General features: G+C 47.0%; 1 protein-coding gene across 1 annotated transcript in view; it reads left to right on the top strand.

The window, feature by feature from the left end:
- The window catches only part of CASQ2 (calsequestrin 2), a 72543-nt gene extending 55441 nt beyond the window's left edge, over positions 1-17102 (top strand). The window contains exons 8-11 of the mRNA XM_066377225.1: positions 1541-1595; positions 11794-11894; positions 13751-13825; positions 15723-17102. Of these exons, the coding sequence (XP_066233322.1) occupies positions 1541-1595; positions 11794-11894; positions 13751-13825; positions 15723-15938 (447 nt within the window). The 3' untranslated portion in view covers positions 15939-17102. The remainder of the gene's footprint in view (positions 1-1540; positions 1596-11793; positions 11895-13750; positions 13826-15722) is intronic.
- Positions 17103-17640: the final 538 nt, after the last annotated feature.

The raw sequence follows: 17640 nt of genomic DNA, 5'->3' as shown, positions 1-17640 counted from the left end.
ATAGATCTGTACAATTCAATTCCCCAGAGAATCTGACCATGGCAGTGCCCACTCTCTTGTTTTTAATAATAAAATTCCCATTTAATCTCTCTGGAATTTTTGGAGGTTTTGTCCATTCCAAACTCAAAAGGAAAAAATTAGCATTTAGATAGGATTGCACCAGCATTAAAATCAATTGAAATGGAAACTGCAATCATGGGAGGGTTGAGATACCGGGAGTGTTTTTTTCCATAGAATGATTCTGATATGACAGTCAGGGTGCCCTGTGAATCCCTCCCCCGTTGTCAGTGACCATGACTGTTCGCTCAGATTTGTGGCATTCTCACACACCTTCCTGTCCAAGTCTTGCGAGGATCACATTTCTTATAAAGGAGGCACCGCCAAGCTCTCACTTGTTCTTCTGCAAGAATAATCAGTGCAAAGGAGACACAAGGCATGTGGTCCTTTCTTTCCAGGACATAGAAACATGGAATGCTGCTTGTCCTATAAATTTAAAATACTCTGTCTAGATGCTTGGCCTCGTCTAGACCTGTACAGCCACACCCACGCTTCACCCTCACACCCTCAGCCTTCCCTGACCCCCATTTTTAACTCTTCTGTAGCCTCCCACACTTAGACATGCCTTAGAGACCTATACTGCTCTGGCAAGCTCTGGTTCCAGAGCCCAGGGATACCCTGGAAGAGACCGTCCGCAAAGCGCCCTCTACTGACCACATAGGCTCTTCAATAAGTGGTGTCAACAGAAAAGCACAACACTTGTGTAAACAAAACAGACTCACATCCTAATTTGCCTCAAAGATTCCTGTCTGCTGCCTGTTTGGGGACAGCTTCAGGACCTGTTGGCAGCATCCAAAAGTTTCCATAGTTGGCTCTATCACTGATTGTATTTGCTGGTGGTGACTTGAAACATGGACTGACATCCCCTGAGCTACGTTCAAAGTGTTTTCTGCCTTCAGAGTGCTTAATGACCAGATTAACATTCTTCCTCTTCTTGTCTCTTCCTGCTGTGCCCTTGGACCCACAGACCACGGGAGTGAGGCCCATTCACTGCTAATAAGCGTGTAGCTGGTGTCTTCCCCTCTCACAAACCCATTCATCGAAAGCCATGCTTCCTCCAGGTGGCTCATCAGTACTCCCTTCTTTGATGTGAATACTGCTCTGTTCCCCTGCCCCTCATTCCCCTGTACCCCTGTGCCTCTGTCCCTATGTGTCCTTGTTCCCCTGTGCCTTTGTTCCCCTGTGCCCTGTCCCTCTGTGATTTTGTCCCCCTGTGCTCAGTCCCCCTGTGCCCTGTTCCCCTGTTCCCTTCTGCCCCTGTCCCCCTGTGCCCTGTCCTCCTGTGCCCTGTGCCCTGTGCCCTGTCCCCCTGTTCCCCTCTGCCCTTGTGCCCTTGTGCCCCTGTCCTCCTGTGCCCTGTGCCCTGTCCCTCTGTGCCTTCTTCATCCTCCCCTGCAACCCATTTTCATTCCAGCCTGCCTGTCCCTGACCCCTTTGTACTTCTCCACTTGGGAATGTAAACTTTTATTCTTTTCTCCCACAGGAAGATGATTTGAACGGGATCCACATAGTGGCCTTTGCAGAGAAGAGTGACCCAGGTAGGACCTTCCCCCACTCCATCTGTTCTTTGACACCTTAAACAAGAACTGGCTTCTCTCCTTGGTCAGCCCTCACCTTTTCCCTCACTTCCTACCTACATTGCAACCCAAAGGCAGTGCACACCCCCTCGTGGTCACCTGCTATTAAGAATCCATTTCAGTGGTGCACACAGCTTAGAAGGGTGGAGAGATCAAAGCCTCATTCTGCTTAGCTGCCCCAATAGGAATAAGTACTTGGTGAATATAAATACGACCTAGCTTTACAGGGTGTGTGTGTATGCATGTGTAAACTTCTGCTCACTGTTAAGTTTGCGGACCTAGCCTATATAAATAACAATCCTACCTTAAATAACAATAAATGTACCCTTACATCTGTCAAATATTGTTCGTGCTTGGGGAACTTAATGGAAAATATTTCCACAAAGAATGGGAACTGGGCCAAATATGCAGCTGATTTCTAAAGTGTAAAATGACCCTATAAATAGATGAGTGATTTATTTAGTGATTTGTTATAAGTAGATGAGATTTGTTTTATTTTGGAACTTGGACAACTTTTCCCAGTTTCACTCTGTGTAGCATCATTGAAGAGCAAAGTGCAAGAAACAGTTAATTTTGCAGGTGGTAACATACTGGATCCCCTGAGCTGCGCCCGTGAGCTGAAGGGTCCCGAAGGGAGAGTGTGAGTGGAGATTCTGAGGTGCATTTTTGGAGACCTGGAACAATCCAGAATGCAACTGGAGAAGACAGGGAACTCCATGTCTGATGGCTAAGCAGCCGGGCCTCAGGCTCTGAGTGGCTGGGCAGGGGTTCCAGAACCTGACAGGGCAGAGAACCGCAGCCACCAAAGCCACTTCAGGCTGACTGATATGTACCCTGCAGGAACCCATAACTGCGTGGTACTCTGCAGCAAGGTCTGAGGTGCCATCAGGTTTGGGAACCGTTGCATCAGGTAACGAGGAACTGTATGGTGTTTGCTGGGACCGAGGCCTCTTGTGCATTCATAGGGACAGATGGGGAAACAGAGGCTCAGAGAAGAGAAACTGCACAAGAGGGCATGTGAGCTAGCAGGATTTCCTGAAGGAGAAACAGGTTGTCTTGCACATGCCCCAACACACAGTAGGTGCTCAAGAAATACTCGTCAGGCAGGTGATTAGCTAGGCAGCTGGCTGACCAAGACCAAGCCTTGACTTTTTTTTTTTTTTTTTTTTGTATTTTTCTGAAGCTGGAAACGAGGAGGCAGTAAGACAGACTCCCACATGTGCCCGACCGGGATCCACCCGGCACGCCCACCAGGGGGCGATGCTCTGCCCATCTGAGGCGTTGATCTGTTGCAACCAGAGCCATTCTAGCGCCTGAGGTAGAGGCCACAGAGCCATCATCAGCGCCCGGGCCAACCTTGCTCCAGTGGAGCCTTGGCTGCGGGAGGGGAAGAGAGAGACAGAGAGGAAGGAGAGGGGGAGGGGTGAAGAAGCAGATGGGCGCTTCTCCTGTGTGCCCTGGCTGGGAATCGAACCAGGGACTCCCGCACGCCAGGCCGATGCTCTACCACTGAGCCAACCGGCCAGGGCCCAAGCCTTGACTCTTTACTGTCAGACCACCTGTTTCGTTTTTATTTTTTTGATAATTCATTTTCAGCTGCCATTGTTTCCTACAGACTAAAACCCCAACTGGTTCTAGCATACAATCTTTATCATTGAGATGCAATCCACATACCATAGTCTTCACCTTTTAAAAGTATACAATTTAGTGGTTTTTAGTACATACACAAAGTGGTACAAATAGTACCACTGCCTAATTCCAGAATGTTTCGTCACCTTGAAAGAATATTACATGTATTGGCAGTCAGTCTCTTTCCCCTCCGCCATCCCCTGGCAACCACTAATCTCATTTCCTCCTCCATGGATTCAACTATTCTGGAGATTTAAATGTCATTATGTAATATGTGGCCTTCAGGGCCTGTTGTCCACTTAGCATAGCATATTCAAGGTTAATTCTTCTGAGGTGTGTATTCATACTACACTCCTTTTTAGGGCTAAATAATGCTCCCCTGTAGCACAACTGAATCTGTGTTTCAAATTCTCTGAGAGCTTCCTCCTCCCCAACCCTCTATTTTTATTAGAATTTTTGAGTGCCTACTGATGTCCCAGTTTCCCCATCACGATTTACTGAGTTGGAAAAACTCTTCAAAGATGGCTAATCCTTGTCCAAGATGCCAATGTGGTTCCAGCCTCTTTCTATAGGTTCTGCCCTCTCCCTGCCCCTGAGGATAAAGCAGCAAAGAGGACCAGCTGCCCGAGGCTGACAAGCTACAATCAGACACAATCTGATTCGGGTGTCTGTGAACAGAGATGCCTGGCCATCAGCAACAGCCTGCTGGCCGGACTCCAGGGGGCTTTCCTCTCTCGCCTGCCCTCTTCCAGGCTGGGGGGGGGGGTGCTGTCTGGCTCTTGGGAACAATGGAACAAAGAGGCCTCGGAGAAGTTGCAGGAACCTGTTTGACCGAGATTGCTGCTAATGAATCAAGCTCCTGAAACTATTTCCACCTCCTCCCTGCACAAATATCCCTGGGCCTGAAGCCTGTCTTTTCCCAAGCTGAGGCTTGTTACTGGGGAGCCAGAAGAACAGCGTTGGCATGAAGGCGGGGGTGGGAAACATCCTTCTTCAGTGAGGGAGGGCCTGGTGTGCTGGGGGCTGAGAAAGGGAAAGGCTTGTCTGTGGAAATCCCTGACTCTGAGGCTAATCAGTCATTACTGCAGATCACTGGTGTATGACTTGGGGTGGGAGGTCTGGCTGCAGACTAGAAATTTATTTCTGCCCAGACAGCGGGTCCTCCTATACCTTTGCTCTTGCTGAAAAGGGACACGTGGACTTTTTGGGGCCAACCAAGCCCCTGCCTGCCCAAAGAAAGGTTATACATTCAGCAAAATTAACAGCACAGATTTCCTTGGAGAGCTAAGGCTTGAGGAAGTGTTCTGTGAGCATTATGGAGATGATCTCATTTGGTCCCTGAAGCCACTCCATGACATATGCGCAATAAGGAAGAACATGACTTTAGGAAGAAGAGAACTCTTGTGTGTTTATGTGACATGACAAACTCCCGTGTGAGGGGCTTGTTTTATTCCCATTTCAATCTTGAGGAAGCTGAGGCCAAGAGGTTGCCAGGCTGGGAAATAGTGAAGCTGGAATTAAGCTGAGGATGTATGGCTTCCCAGCCACGCCCCTAACTGCAAGGCCCTGCCGCAGACTTGTTCACCACTCGGAGTTACTACCCCTGATGATATCCCAGTGACAACCAGCCTGCCCTTCTTCCCCTCTGCCATCCTTCAACATCCCCTACACCGCCAACATTAGAAAGACCCAGAGAAGTCCAATGGCACACTCAAGGTCACATGGTTAGAGGCACAGCAGACACACAAGCATCTATTTCTTGGTGGCTCCTCTGGACACTGGACACCAGACCATACTGCCTGCCCTAGGCTGCGGAGCTAGTGGCAGGTTCTGAGCATGTGCAATGCTGCTGCAACCTAATTGGGGGGTGAGGGAAAATTAGGGAGGAGAAGTGAGAAGAGAGCCTAATTATGAAGAAAAGTCAAACTTCCTTCTCCCGTCCACTGATGTTCCCAGACTTGGAATCTATGCATATACAATAGCAATAACAAACATCATCTAAGTGGTCTGGGTCCCCCAAGGACTCTTCTCCTGGCGTTCCAGCCTTCCCAGCTGAGAGCTTGTATTTGAGGGTTGCAGACAGTGTCTGCTCCGCTGGCCCCGGAGTGATGAGCTATGGCCCTTCTGCCATGAGCTCTCCTCAAGGCTGACGAGAGCTGCAGAGGAAAGGACACGTCAGCGCTCTGCTCCTGCCCGGCTTCCTCCAGAGCCTCCTCTCGGTTGCCATGCTCAGAATGCCGACTGAGCTGCTATGTGACAGATTTGAAAATGAATGTCTCTCCTCTCCCACTCCCAGATGAGTCTGCGTCAGGCTGACATCTTCTTCATAACACTTGAAAGGTTCGCAAAGTGGCATTTCTACATGAGCGCGTGCTGGATGGGTGTCCTCCAAGGGTACTGGGAATATTAGCACTAACAAGCTGGAAGGCAGAGCAGGCTGCTGTCTGTGCATGTGGGACAACAAGTGACAGGCCTGCCACTCATCTCCAAGCCCCGTTCCAACTGAGTGCCAACCACTTTGGGTTCTTGTCAAATGGTTCGGAGACTAATCATCTCAAATAGGAATGCTGATGGCTTATTTGAGCTTCAAAATTTAAATGTGGTTTATCGGATTTAACATTTGGTTCTTGCTAAGTGCTACACAATGTTCCAAGTACTTAGCAAATATCAGCACATTTAATCTTTACAACGACCCTCTGTGGGGGGTACTATCACTATTGTCTTCCCCCGTGCACAGACAGGAGTTAGATAATGTCCCCATGTCACATGGCTAATCAGGGATGGGACTGGGACTCAAACCTGAGCAGTCCAGCCCAAGCCTGGGCTCTGTAACCACCATTTCACTTTCTTGCCAATTCTGGGACCGGAGGGCCAGGAGAAGTCAGCAGTGCTGTTATATGGAGTTGGGGTATTCCAGAGATCTCAAGTCCCAACTTGAGACCATGGGGCCCACACAATGTCCCCTGTTCTAACAGGTGACTGGGTGATTCTGCCATGTCAGGGGAGCCCCCACCTTGCCTGTTCTTCCAACGCTCCCCAAGGGGCCCAGGCTCAGATGCCATGTGCTGCTCTTTCAGAATTGCACACTCACTGGGGGGCTTTGGGCTGAGACTGGCACCTGCCCTGTACACCTGTGTCCCAGCACCTGGCCCTGGGCCAAAGATGTTGTGTGCACTCAGAATACACCTTCTGATGACAAAATGAGTTTTTCCCACCAATGAAGGATGCAAGTAGTGGGAAAAAAGCAACTAAAATGAATAAAAGGTTGGTGGGGCAGGGAGGGAAAGAAAGGAGACAGAAAATCTCTCATTCGGTGTGCAAGTGCCTCCCATGAGAACAACAGCATGATTATTACCTAGGAGTGCCAAGGCAAGAAGGTGGCTATTTTCTCCATTTTAGCCGAAGAAACAGAAGTCCAGACAGGTGAAGACCCCTGAGCAGGGACATCAACCACCAGACACAATCTCTAAGCTGTGTGTTGCCAGCCCCCCTCTGTGTCACCTGCCACATGAACAGCAGCAGGACCCACCCTAACAGCCCTGCTCCCCAAGTCTAAGCCTCCCTCCAGGAACGAGAACCTGAGTCCCATAGCCACATAACGTGGCATCGGGGAGGGTCCTTTGTGATGAGCACAACCACCTGCCCGAGGATGGGGTCACAAGGACAAGTGCAGGGTGGGCACTGTGCAGTGGGCATGTTACTCTGGGTCACCGCATGGTCTCAGACACATGTGTCTCTGCCGAAGGGAGCCCTTGCTCCTGACGTGGCTGTGACTGGCCTGTAACTGGTACTCAGGGCCTGGTGTAGCCTCATCTGGGAGGAGAATGTACTCACTGGTTCTCTTCCCATGGAGATGTGATTCCCAGAGGCCTTGCACTTGCTGTGGGAAACGTGGCTCAACCGGAACCCTCAGCCCCGGGTCATGGGATCTCAGGGTCCACACTGTGTGGCAGGGAAGGAGTCACGGTTCTCACAGTGCCAGGCTCCTCTTCTTTATTTAGGTCCATCTCTGAGACCCCAGGCGCACTCAAGGGCATTGCTGAGTGGACCAGCCAGATGGGCTGTGGCAGTGGGGAGGATAGGGTGTGGCCACAGATCAGGAGGGGAAGGAATGGCCCAGGGGAAGGCAGAGCCCCTACCAGCCCCACGGGGCACCCCTGGCTGTCTCCTCAGGCCCCAACCTCGTGATGTCCTCCCACGGGCACTTGCACACTCCTCTAGCACCACCCTGAGGAAGGACGATGGCAGCAGCTTTCCCCCTCAAGAGTGTGGAAATAGCTGTAGACAGGCAGACCGAAAGCCCAAGTGAGAATCCTGGCTCTGTCACTTGCTGGCATATGATGCTAGACAAGTCACATACTCTCCCTGTGTCTCAATTCCATCCTCTTCAAGATGGAAATCATAAAATTCTCTTAACTTCCATCAGGACAAATTCCTAATATTAAATGCAAAAGTACTCGGTACTCGGTAAGTGTTCAATGAATATTCATAAAATAACAGATTGGGAGGCTTAATGACGTTAGCACAAAGGGATTAACCTGTGCTCTAAGCCACGTGAGGCAAGGTTCTCATAGTGCAGAAGCCAGAATCAGGAATAGGAGCCAGAAGGAAGAGCCCCAAGTTATTCTGTCTTATGGTGTAACTTCCTGTGAGCATGTCTTCTCTACTGTATGGGCCCAGACTGTACCTAACCCATAGCTTGTGCACTTAATACATATTCATTGAATGAACAGGTAAATGGCCATTATATTTAGGTAGAAGTTCCCTTATATTTAGGTAGAAGAAATCAAATCACTTAAAAACAATGGCTAAAACTTACTGTGTCCCAGGCACTTGTCTCAGTGCCTCAGAGATACTGACTCATTTAACTCACAACCACCTTGTGAGGTAGATACCATTATTATCATCAACCCCATTATACAGATGAGAAACAAAGACAGGAAATAACTTGCCCTAAGTCACACTCTAAATGGCAGAACCAGTATACCTGCCAAGGTTGATGGCCTCAAGTGTGCTTGTGCTTCAGCCCAAGGAATAGGCTCTGGTCTGTCCTTGAACGTTGCCGGGGACGCAGAGGGATTATGCCCAGGATAGAACTCATAATCTTGCGAGTCAGAAGGCTGCCTTTGGTTCTGGGTGAAACTTCTTCAGCTTTAATGTCAACCTCACTTATTAATTGACTCTTGGCATGTTTTTTGAGCTCTCCTAGCTCCTCTGCAGACCCAGACCCTTTCGTATTCTTAAAAATAGGCAGTGAGCCCCAATTTTTACTTCTTGTGTTTAAGAAGAAACTCCAATCCACTTGATTTTTCTTGCAGAAACTAATTTTTATTCCTTCATTCTTTTTTGAAAGCTCCAAACCTGCTGATTGTGGTCTTATCCTCTACAACACATGTGTCTTTGTGGCTTCTTTCTTCCCTTTCTGTGAATTAGTCTTTTGCACCTCAGGTGTACATTTTCAACTTGAATTTGGGTCTGTGTTGTTAAATTTCATCCTCTTTGTGAACCTCTGATTTGTCAAGGTCACTTTAAAATTTGATTCTCATCTTCCAGACTATTGACAACATCACCTCCTTCCTCATTATCCCTTTCTCCCCAGGTGCTGAAAGTAGTCACTGAAGGGGTTTAGGAGGAATTCCCCCTTGTGGTCTGTGTATTCTGATCATTAAATCCTGGTAGCACCATATTTCCTGACCTGTGACACAGGAACGTGTCCAGAGGGTGGGATCATAGTGTCCAGGTGGCAGCAGCCCGTGGCACTCTAGAGAGCTTGACCTCGGCCACACCTGCAGGCTGCAGGAGGAAGAACCCCAACCCCACCTCTCCTCTTGTCCCCAGAGTGGTAGATAATGAGCCCTAAAGCACATGGCCCTTTGGACGTCATGTCTCTGTCATAGATGGTACAACAACCCAGGCCGCCCTCAGCCTCATCTCTGCAGGAAAGGATGCTAAGGACCCTCTTCTCCACTAACTGGAGTTCTGCTTTCCAAGTAACAAGGCCTGAGGGGGCCCAGTCTGAGTCTCATGAGTTAACATTGAAACTGACTCTTTCCACTTGCCCATTCAGTGCAGAGTTACTCAGAACAGTATGCATTTTGCCTGGAATGTATTAGATAATTAGGAAGTGCTGAGAAAAACCATTACTAAGCGACCTCAAATAGCCAAACAAAGGCTGGAGTGCCTGGGAGAAGGGAGGCTTGTTACACAGAGGCGGGAGAGGGGCTTGGATCCGCTGCACATAACAAAAGAAGAAACCCTTTACAAACAACAAACAAAGGGCAGTTGCTACACTAAATTCCTAAGCAGCTAGTGGGTAGCTTGTATAGAAGGTATACATTCCAGGCTGCAGATTCAGCTATGCAGGAAACATAACTTTATAGTCTAGAACTGAACCTCAACTTGACTGCTCAATGGCAGAAACTGGGTCTGACAATTAATGGTCCCCTTACCCCTACCCACCATCCCCAGAGGTTCAGTGTTTTGCAGGTTCTCAGGCACAGATGGCTGGAGAGTACATCTGGTCAGTCATTGTCATCAGCACCTATTCACAGTGGCATCTCTAGAGAAGTTTTTTTTTTTTTTAATAAATAAATTTTTATTAATTTTAATGGGGTGACATCAATAGATCAGGGTACATATATTCAAAGAAAACATGTCCAGGTTATATTGTCATTCAATTATGTTGCATACCCATCACCCAAAGTCAGATTGTCCTCCGTCACCTTCTATCTAGTTTTCTTTGTGCCTCTCCCCGTCCCCTTTCCCCTCTCCCTCCTTCCCTCCCCCTGCCCCCCGTAACCACCACACTCTTGTCCATGTCTCTTAGTCTTGTTTTTATGTCCCACCAATGTGTGGAGTCCTGCAGTTCTTGTTTTTTTCTGATTTACTTATTTCATTCCATATAATATTATCAAGATCCCACCATTTTGTTGTAAGTGATCCAATGTCATCATTTCTTATGGCTGAATAGTATACCATGGTGTATATGTGCCACATCTTCTTTACCCAGTCTCCTATTTTTTTTTTTTTACGGTGATTAAAGCCTTTAAGCAAACTCTTGGCCAATACAGCAAGAATCCATAAAAGAGTAGTGTCCTTAACAAGTTCACCAAGTCCAAGTTGGCCCCAACACCATGCCAAATCCCTGAAAAATGCAACCCAACCCCAGTTCAGTCTGTTAGGAGCGTCCCAAGGAGCAGGAGTCCAGGAAAAGTCCACATCCAGGAAAAGTCCGCATGGCACTGGAATTGTTGTCACAATTCTATACTTTGCAGCTCACGTCCAATCTCTAGAGAAGTTTGTCACTCGGTCTGGCCTTCAGCTTTGCTTCAAGGTCACCAGTGGTCCCCTCCATCCAGTTACCCAGTCTGTCTCTCCTCTAAACTTTGTGCATGGTCATCAGGGCCACAGAGAAGATGGTGGGGCCTCCTGACGTTTCTACCCTGGTACTCTTGCACAGGGGCTTCTCCAACAGATTCTGGGTCTTTCCATTTCCCTGAGTTTCATTCTAGAACAAAGAATGCCCTATATTCTTAGGACTGCCTGAAATTGTGGCATTTCTATATGTGGACCCCTAGGCACACGGTGGCCTGCGTTCATGCACACAGACATGTACATACATACACGATGCTTGTACACATGCACACACTTGGGCACAGGGCTCATTCTCAGGGACTTCCCAGAATCTAAACTCTGTTTCTAGTTGGAAGTGGGATGGGGTTGCTGAGGATATAGTGTATGCTTTCTTTTACTAAACATTCTTCCAAAATGTTTGTTTATGCCATAAATTTTAGGTTGTTCCCAGTGCTATAAAATTTAAGCTTTTAAAGCCAAAAAAAAAAAAAAAAGAAAGAAAAAGTCTGTGTTCTTGCAACTCACAAGGCTTGTCTCTGCTTTTCTTACTTTCTTATGAATCATCTTTCCCCTGGGGCAACGAGCTGCTGACAGACTAGGGAGAGGACAGAGCACATATGGAAATGGGGAGGGAGAAAGGGATGCCCCGTGTACTATCGCAAAACTATAAAACCAACTGTACAAATCAGAAATTCACTTAGTCTGAAGGTTTTAGGAATTCCAATTTGCAGAAAACTAAGGGTCCAGGCTATATGTCCCTGGTCCTTAGAGCAAATGTCATGGGGAGCATTGAGGGATAGCAATTTCTGGTTTCAAGATGTGGCCCAGAGCACTGAGGACCAGGCAGGGCTCCTCTGCTCTGGGACTGAACTTTCTGACTCCAGGCTGGTCAGTTTTTACCTGCAGATTAGCAAACTGGAGTTTGGCTTCAAGTCACGAATCAGCCACTTCCTTGTGAACTTTTAATTTCTTTACTCAAAAATTGTATTGTTTCCTTTTGAGTAAGCTGCTTTGTGGCTGAAGTTTTCATCTGACTCATTTTATAGAATAATCCTATAATTGAGGGTATGCACCCAATGGCTTAAGAAACTCTCATGGAAAAACCACAGATGCTGCTCTCCATGTTGGAAGCTATGTATGTGCAGGGGTTAATCAACCTTCTTGAATCCTGCCGCAGATGGCTATGAGTTCCTGGAGATCCTGAAGCAGGTTGCTCGGGACAACACCGACAACCCTGACCTGAGCATTGTGTGGATTGACCCAGATGACTTTCCCCTGGTGAGTGGCTCAGGCCAGGGTTTCAGCCTTGGTCACTGTCACAGCCTCATGTTTGTGTATGGTGTGGGATCCTGTCCCATGAAAAAGGGTGTGAAATAGGAGGGACACTTGCAGCGTGGGAGGTCTTGGCCACTGGGGCAATGCTGAACCTGGGGCCCACTCAGCTAGCTATCATGTATCCCATCACTACCCGTGTGCTATAACTTCTTTTATTTTCTGGGTGGGGACCACCATTCTAGGCAACCTGAGTTACTTAGCAATAAAAATCAGACGTGAATATTTTGTATAGAGTTAAGAATTTCATGGAGAGAGGGAGCAACTTCTTGAAGGACAGAGACCCTCTCTGTGTCTTCATCATGTTCTCTGAGGTCCTAGCATTATGTCCAGCACTGGACCGGAATGTGTAAGAGCCCTAAAGTCTTGCTATGTCAGCGATCAATGACCACTAAGCCTTGATTATGCTGAGTTTATAGAGAATATGCAGAATTTGTACAATACACAAGCCCAGTGGTAATGATAATGAAAGTAGCTAATAGACTGTACTGAATGCCTGGAACTATGGTAAGTTCTTTACATACATCAATTCATCTAATCTTTTCAACAACCTTATAAAGGAGGGACTATTATAATCCTGTGTTACAGATGAAAAATCACAGTTGGAGGGGTTAAAACAGTAAGTGGTAGATGTGATATTCCAACCCAGGTCTGCAAGATGCCAAAGCTTTGTCTATCAGTCAGTAGACTCTAAGGAAGTCTACTTCCCTAAAGTTGCCTATTGGGCAAGTTGCCTATTGGGAAAAGACTTTAAGTAGAGCTAACTGCTAGTAATCACTACAAGTTTAATTATCCTTAGATTATAAATGGTGACTCTAGCTTCTTCCAGGAATTATCATTTGGTGCATAAGTTACGACTGGTCATACCATGATTAAAAAGACAAAACCAAGGGGTTTTAGTGACTGCAAGGGTTCTGAAGCCCAATCCTACATAGAAGAGTGATTAAAAAGCAGAGACTACTGTGACACTGGAGGTCAGTGTCATAAGTTCAAGTAATCATAACAAAGTCACTGCCTTATACGACAATGTACACTATAACTTTGGCCACAGCCTGATTGTGTTTCTAGTTCATCTGGACTATTTTGGTGTGCAAGCTTACAGCGGGTCTACAGTTCTTCTGGCCTGTTCTATGTATTTGCCCTGCATTTTGCAAAGGAGAAATCCTCGGACTATTCTGATTTCCAGGGTTCTGACTCTCCCCAGTCCAGTCCCCACTAGGCCATATATTTGCTTGAGAGAATTTCTACCATTGAACACCTCCAGTTTTAGCCCCATGGCTGCTTACTCCTTTTGTCCTGCCCAGTAGGAAATCAGACCACATGGAGCCAAGCCTAAAAGAAGGAGCCTTCTTCTTACTTACATACCAACTTATGCACATGGCAACTTTCCCAGGCATCTCAGGAGGTAGGGTGGCACAGTATAAGGGGTTTCTAAATGGGATTTGAGGGAGAGGTAGAGAGAAATTCTTTTCCACCACACAGAAACTATAAAAGAGCCCCAAGCAATTTGGGGATTGACTTTGGACCATCTCTGTAATATTCTCCCTTCCAGCTATAGAAGCTTTTCTATTACACATTTTCATAGTTTCTGTTATGACATCCTTTTTTTCCCATGCTTATTTAAAAGGCTTAAGGGCTGGGGCAAGTCTTCAATTTCCTAAGTGCTCACAGCTGTTTGGGAGATCCTTAACCAATGGTGACCTTGTTACTATGATGGGATGGCAGGTGGGTTTACCACAAAAAGTGATTTTAGCAGGAAATGCCTCCTACCCACTGTCTACTTTTATTTTTTGTTGCCACAGCTCGTTGCCTATTGGGAAAAGACTTTCAAGATTGACCTGTTCAAGCCACAGATTGGGGTGGTGAATGTGACAGATGTGAGTAGACCCCCTGAGAGCTCACACAGGCACCTACAACCGACCCTGTTTTCTGCCATGCTGCCTTGACTGTGAGATCATGTAAGGAATCCAGCTGCTCCTAAAATGAGCAGGACCCAGGCCCTGCCCAAGCTCAGAAAACTTGTCAGTGTGGCCTGAGCCTCACCTCTGTGCCAGCCCCAACCTATGGCTCCACAGTTCTCTACCACAGGCACGTTTCCTTGCTTGTGGGGCCCCCCTGACCTGGGTCACTGGCTGTTTGGAAATTTCCACCCAAGTAAACTCTCCTGTATTTCCTGCCAATGCCCCGAAATAAGGTCTTTTTGCACAAGGGTACCCACATGTGGAGCTGCCTTTGCACAACTGGGGGGTAGCACATCACCCGACAGTCTGTACTGCGACAGCAGAAAGTCACAGAAAGTCAGGTGGATGACAGGGCTTCTCTCACCATCCAGGCACCATTGTACTGAGTGCGGGAAGGGCTAGGCAGGTGGTCTGCTGAGCAGGAGGGATTTTAGACCTAGTCCAGACACCTGCTGCAACTCCACCATGACAATGCAGAAGGGGGATGGACACTACCAGGCAAATAACAGGCAGAAAGGGTAGCCCTGGAGTATCCATTAGAGCCATAGCTAATGGTGGTGGAGACTCTCGTGAATGGGGCCTCTTGGCCATGTGTTGTCACCCTGTCATCGGTGTTCAAGCATCTGGGGAATTCTATATTTATGTGTTTTAGAAAGTACTTTTTATATTAATAATATCATAAATAATAATTTTTAATTTTTTTCCAGTTAAAATATTTTGAAACAGAACAGTAGGCTATAAGGTGAAAAGCAAAAGCATTCTGCATTACCCGGACCCCATCCCCAGTCCCAGCCCTTCGCGGACCGTTGGGGGTCCGACTGGGGGTCTCATGGCTGTCTTACCAGAAACTTAATATGTATATAATAGAATATATAATTTAGAAGTATACATTGGCAGTGACAGAATCGTCACAGGGATGTAAAGTACAGCATAGGGAATATAGCCAATAACACTGTAATAACCATGCATGGGACTGGGGGTAATGGAAATAGTGGGAGACACTTTGTTAAGTACAAGATTGTCTACCCACTGTGCTAGACACCAACACAAAATAATATTAGAACAATAAAAAAAGACTAAGAACCAATGTTTCCAGTAGTAGCAACTTATGAATAACACTAGATTTCATTAATAAAGTAATTAAAATAGTTTAAAATGGAACATATCTATATTGTTATATAGGTACCTTGTATATAGTCAGAGGGAAAACAACAATGCGAATACAATTACAATGCATGCAAATACTTAGTTTTAATGCCCTTGAGAACTATGTTATTCCTGGACTACCTCCCAACTCTAGCACTTTGCTACCGTGTCAATCTAATGTCAAGCAGGTGGGCAGGGTCGGGAGTGGGCTCTGCCAAGGCAGTGCTGGTGACCCTGAGGGATTCTACAGGATGGGGTGGCAAGGTACAAAGGAGGGGTGGGTGGTGTGGGAAGGGGCATCTCTAAGGAGGGAGGGGATTAGAGGAGCTACTAGTCTCAACACTGAGCCAAGCCTGCTCCTCTAGTCACTCTCCATAATGCTGCCTCCCTGTCTCCTCCCCTTCCCCTGAAACCCTTTGCACAGATCGCTCATGCACACTTGCACATGAACACACTCACATGTCCTTTTATGTTGCATAGACAAGATATTTACTGCATGTACCATTCTGCAACTTGGCATTTCCATTGAACAATGCACACATATTCTGATAAGGGTAAGTGACCCGGGACCCACCTGGCTCAGCCGTTCGAAGCCTCCCACCCCCCTCCCCCCAGTCTGGCTTAGCTGCATGCCTCCACTCACTCTCTCACTCTGCCCTCCTTGCAGGCTGACAGCATCTGGATGGAGATCACAGACGACGATGACCTGCCCACAGCCGAGGAGCTGGAAGATTGGATTGAGGATGTGCTTTTGGGAAAGATAAACACTGAGGATGATGACAATGAGGACGATGATGAAGATGATGATGACGATGAAGATGATGATGATGACAGCGATAACTCTGATGAGGATAATGACAACAGTGACGACGATGATGATTAGTCCCGACTTCTCCTGGTTTTGATGGAAACAGAGTCACAGTTCCCCACATCCGTCCAGACAGCCCAAGGTGGCAGCCAGCAGTCCTGACCCACGCTCAGCCAGCTCCTCTCTCCCTTGTTCAACATCTCCATCCCCACTCCCTTCTCAGCAGCAGCTGTGCAATTCAGCAAATGCCTTTCTGAATCCAGTCACCCACTCAGCAAGGACAAGAGGGGGATTATTCCCATGCTGACTTTCTTGACTGTCATGGAGAAGCTCTTGTTCTTTGACCATCAGCGGCCCTGCAGTGCTGAAATCTGGCAGTCTGGGGAGAACTATCCCCTAACACCTCTAGCCAAGTTTACTTGTTGCCGTTGACTATGACAGTAACAGAATTGACAGCTTGCTAACTCATGAGCATGGAGTACCCTTATGATCCTCAGAGCCCAGGGAAGACACATAGTTAAGCCATGTAGCCCCATGCCTAGGACATCAGTTAGGATCCTGCTTATGGAAGGGCCAGCCTTGGAAACAAGTTTATAAATCAGCTCCTCTCTGCTCTGTTAACCTTGTATTTAAGTGTAGGTCAGACCATTAGGAATACGGACCCAAGCCTTTGGATTGCTATGAGAGGCCCTGAAGCACTGGTGGATAGAAGTCACCATGTGTTAGGATATTGGGATGGAAGGCTAATTTGCTCTCTGAACTTCCCTTTAGGTAACGAGTCTCACATATACATGTGGGCGTGGGGAGAACTGAAAGAATGAAAGCTTTTTATATTCTTCTGATCAGTTCATGTCCCTGATTGGGTCAGCTGGCTTCTTAGCCGGAGCTTGGATCTGGACACCCCTTCTCTGCGGAGTGAGCCTTTCTCTGTGGAGTGAGCGTTGGTTTATCCAGAAGTCAGCTAACTCTCCGTTTGTCAGCACTCCCACAGTTGACCAGGACAACTGTAAGAAGAGTTCATAGTGATGTCTGAGGCACTAAAAAAAAATCCCCAAGTGCCTTCTGAACTCTCTAACAATGACATGTGTTCAGTAGTTTTAGTGTTAAGTGTGAATTATAATATTCTAATTTATTTTCTCAATCTTTTAACATGTGTAAGACACTACAAATTCTTAGAAAATAGGGCAATTCTTTTATGGAATGCTGGCTAACTATCATTAAAGTCATATTTTGAAAATACTAAGACTGTCTTGAAAATCCTCTCTCAATTTTTCTGATCCTGCTCCTGTTCGGTTTTTCTGTTTTCCTCTCTGGCCCCCCTTCGCCTGCCCACCCTTGAAATGTTAGTGTTTCATAGTATCTCTCAATTCTTAACATTTTTCTAGGGTAGGATCATCCATGCCCTTCAGCTACTGCCTATGTGCTAATAGCCTCCAGCCCTGGATCTCTAACCTTGACCCATTCATTCAGCGGCTTCTGGACAGCTTGGTTTAGATACTGCATAAGCCCTACCTTCTCCCGCAAACTTCCTTTCCTCCTCTTGGTGGAGCCTCAGTTTGGATGAGTGATATCACCATCTAAACAGTTGCCTAGTGACCTGAAGGGGCCCCTTCCCTTCTGCTTCCAAGTTCATGCCCTGATTCATGGCACTTATTTAAATTGCAATTCATATTTCCATATCTGTCCTGTCACTAAATTGCAGGTGAGGAATTTATTTATCTTTGTATCCCCAGAACCAAGTAGATACCCCTTTATTGAAATGGTGGGTGAATAATTG

Source organism: Saccopteryx leptura, chromosome 3 (genome assembly GCF_036850995.1).
Source record: "Saccopteryx leptura isolate mSacLep1 chromosome 3, mSacLep1_pri_phased_curated, whole genome shotgun sequence".
Classification (NCBI taxonomy): domain Eukaryota; kingdom Metazoa; phylum Chordata; class Mammalia; order Chiroptera; family Emballonuridae; genus Saccopteryx; species Saccopteryx leptura.
Note: the sequence above shows the minus strand (reverse complement) of the source record. Positions and strands in the feature narration are given on the sequence as shown.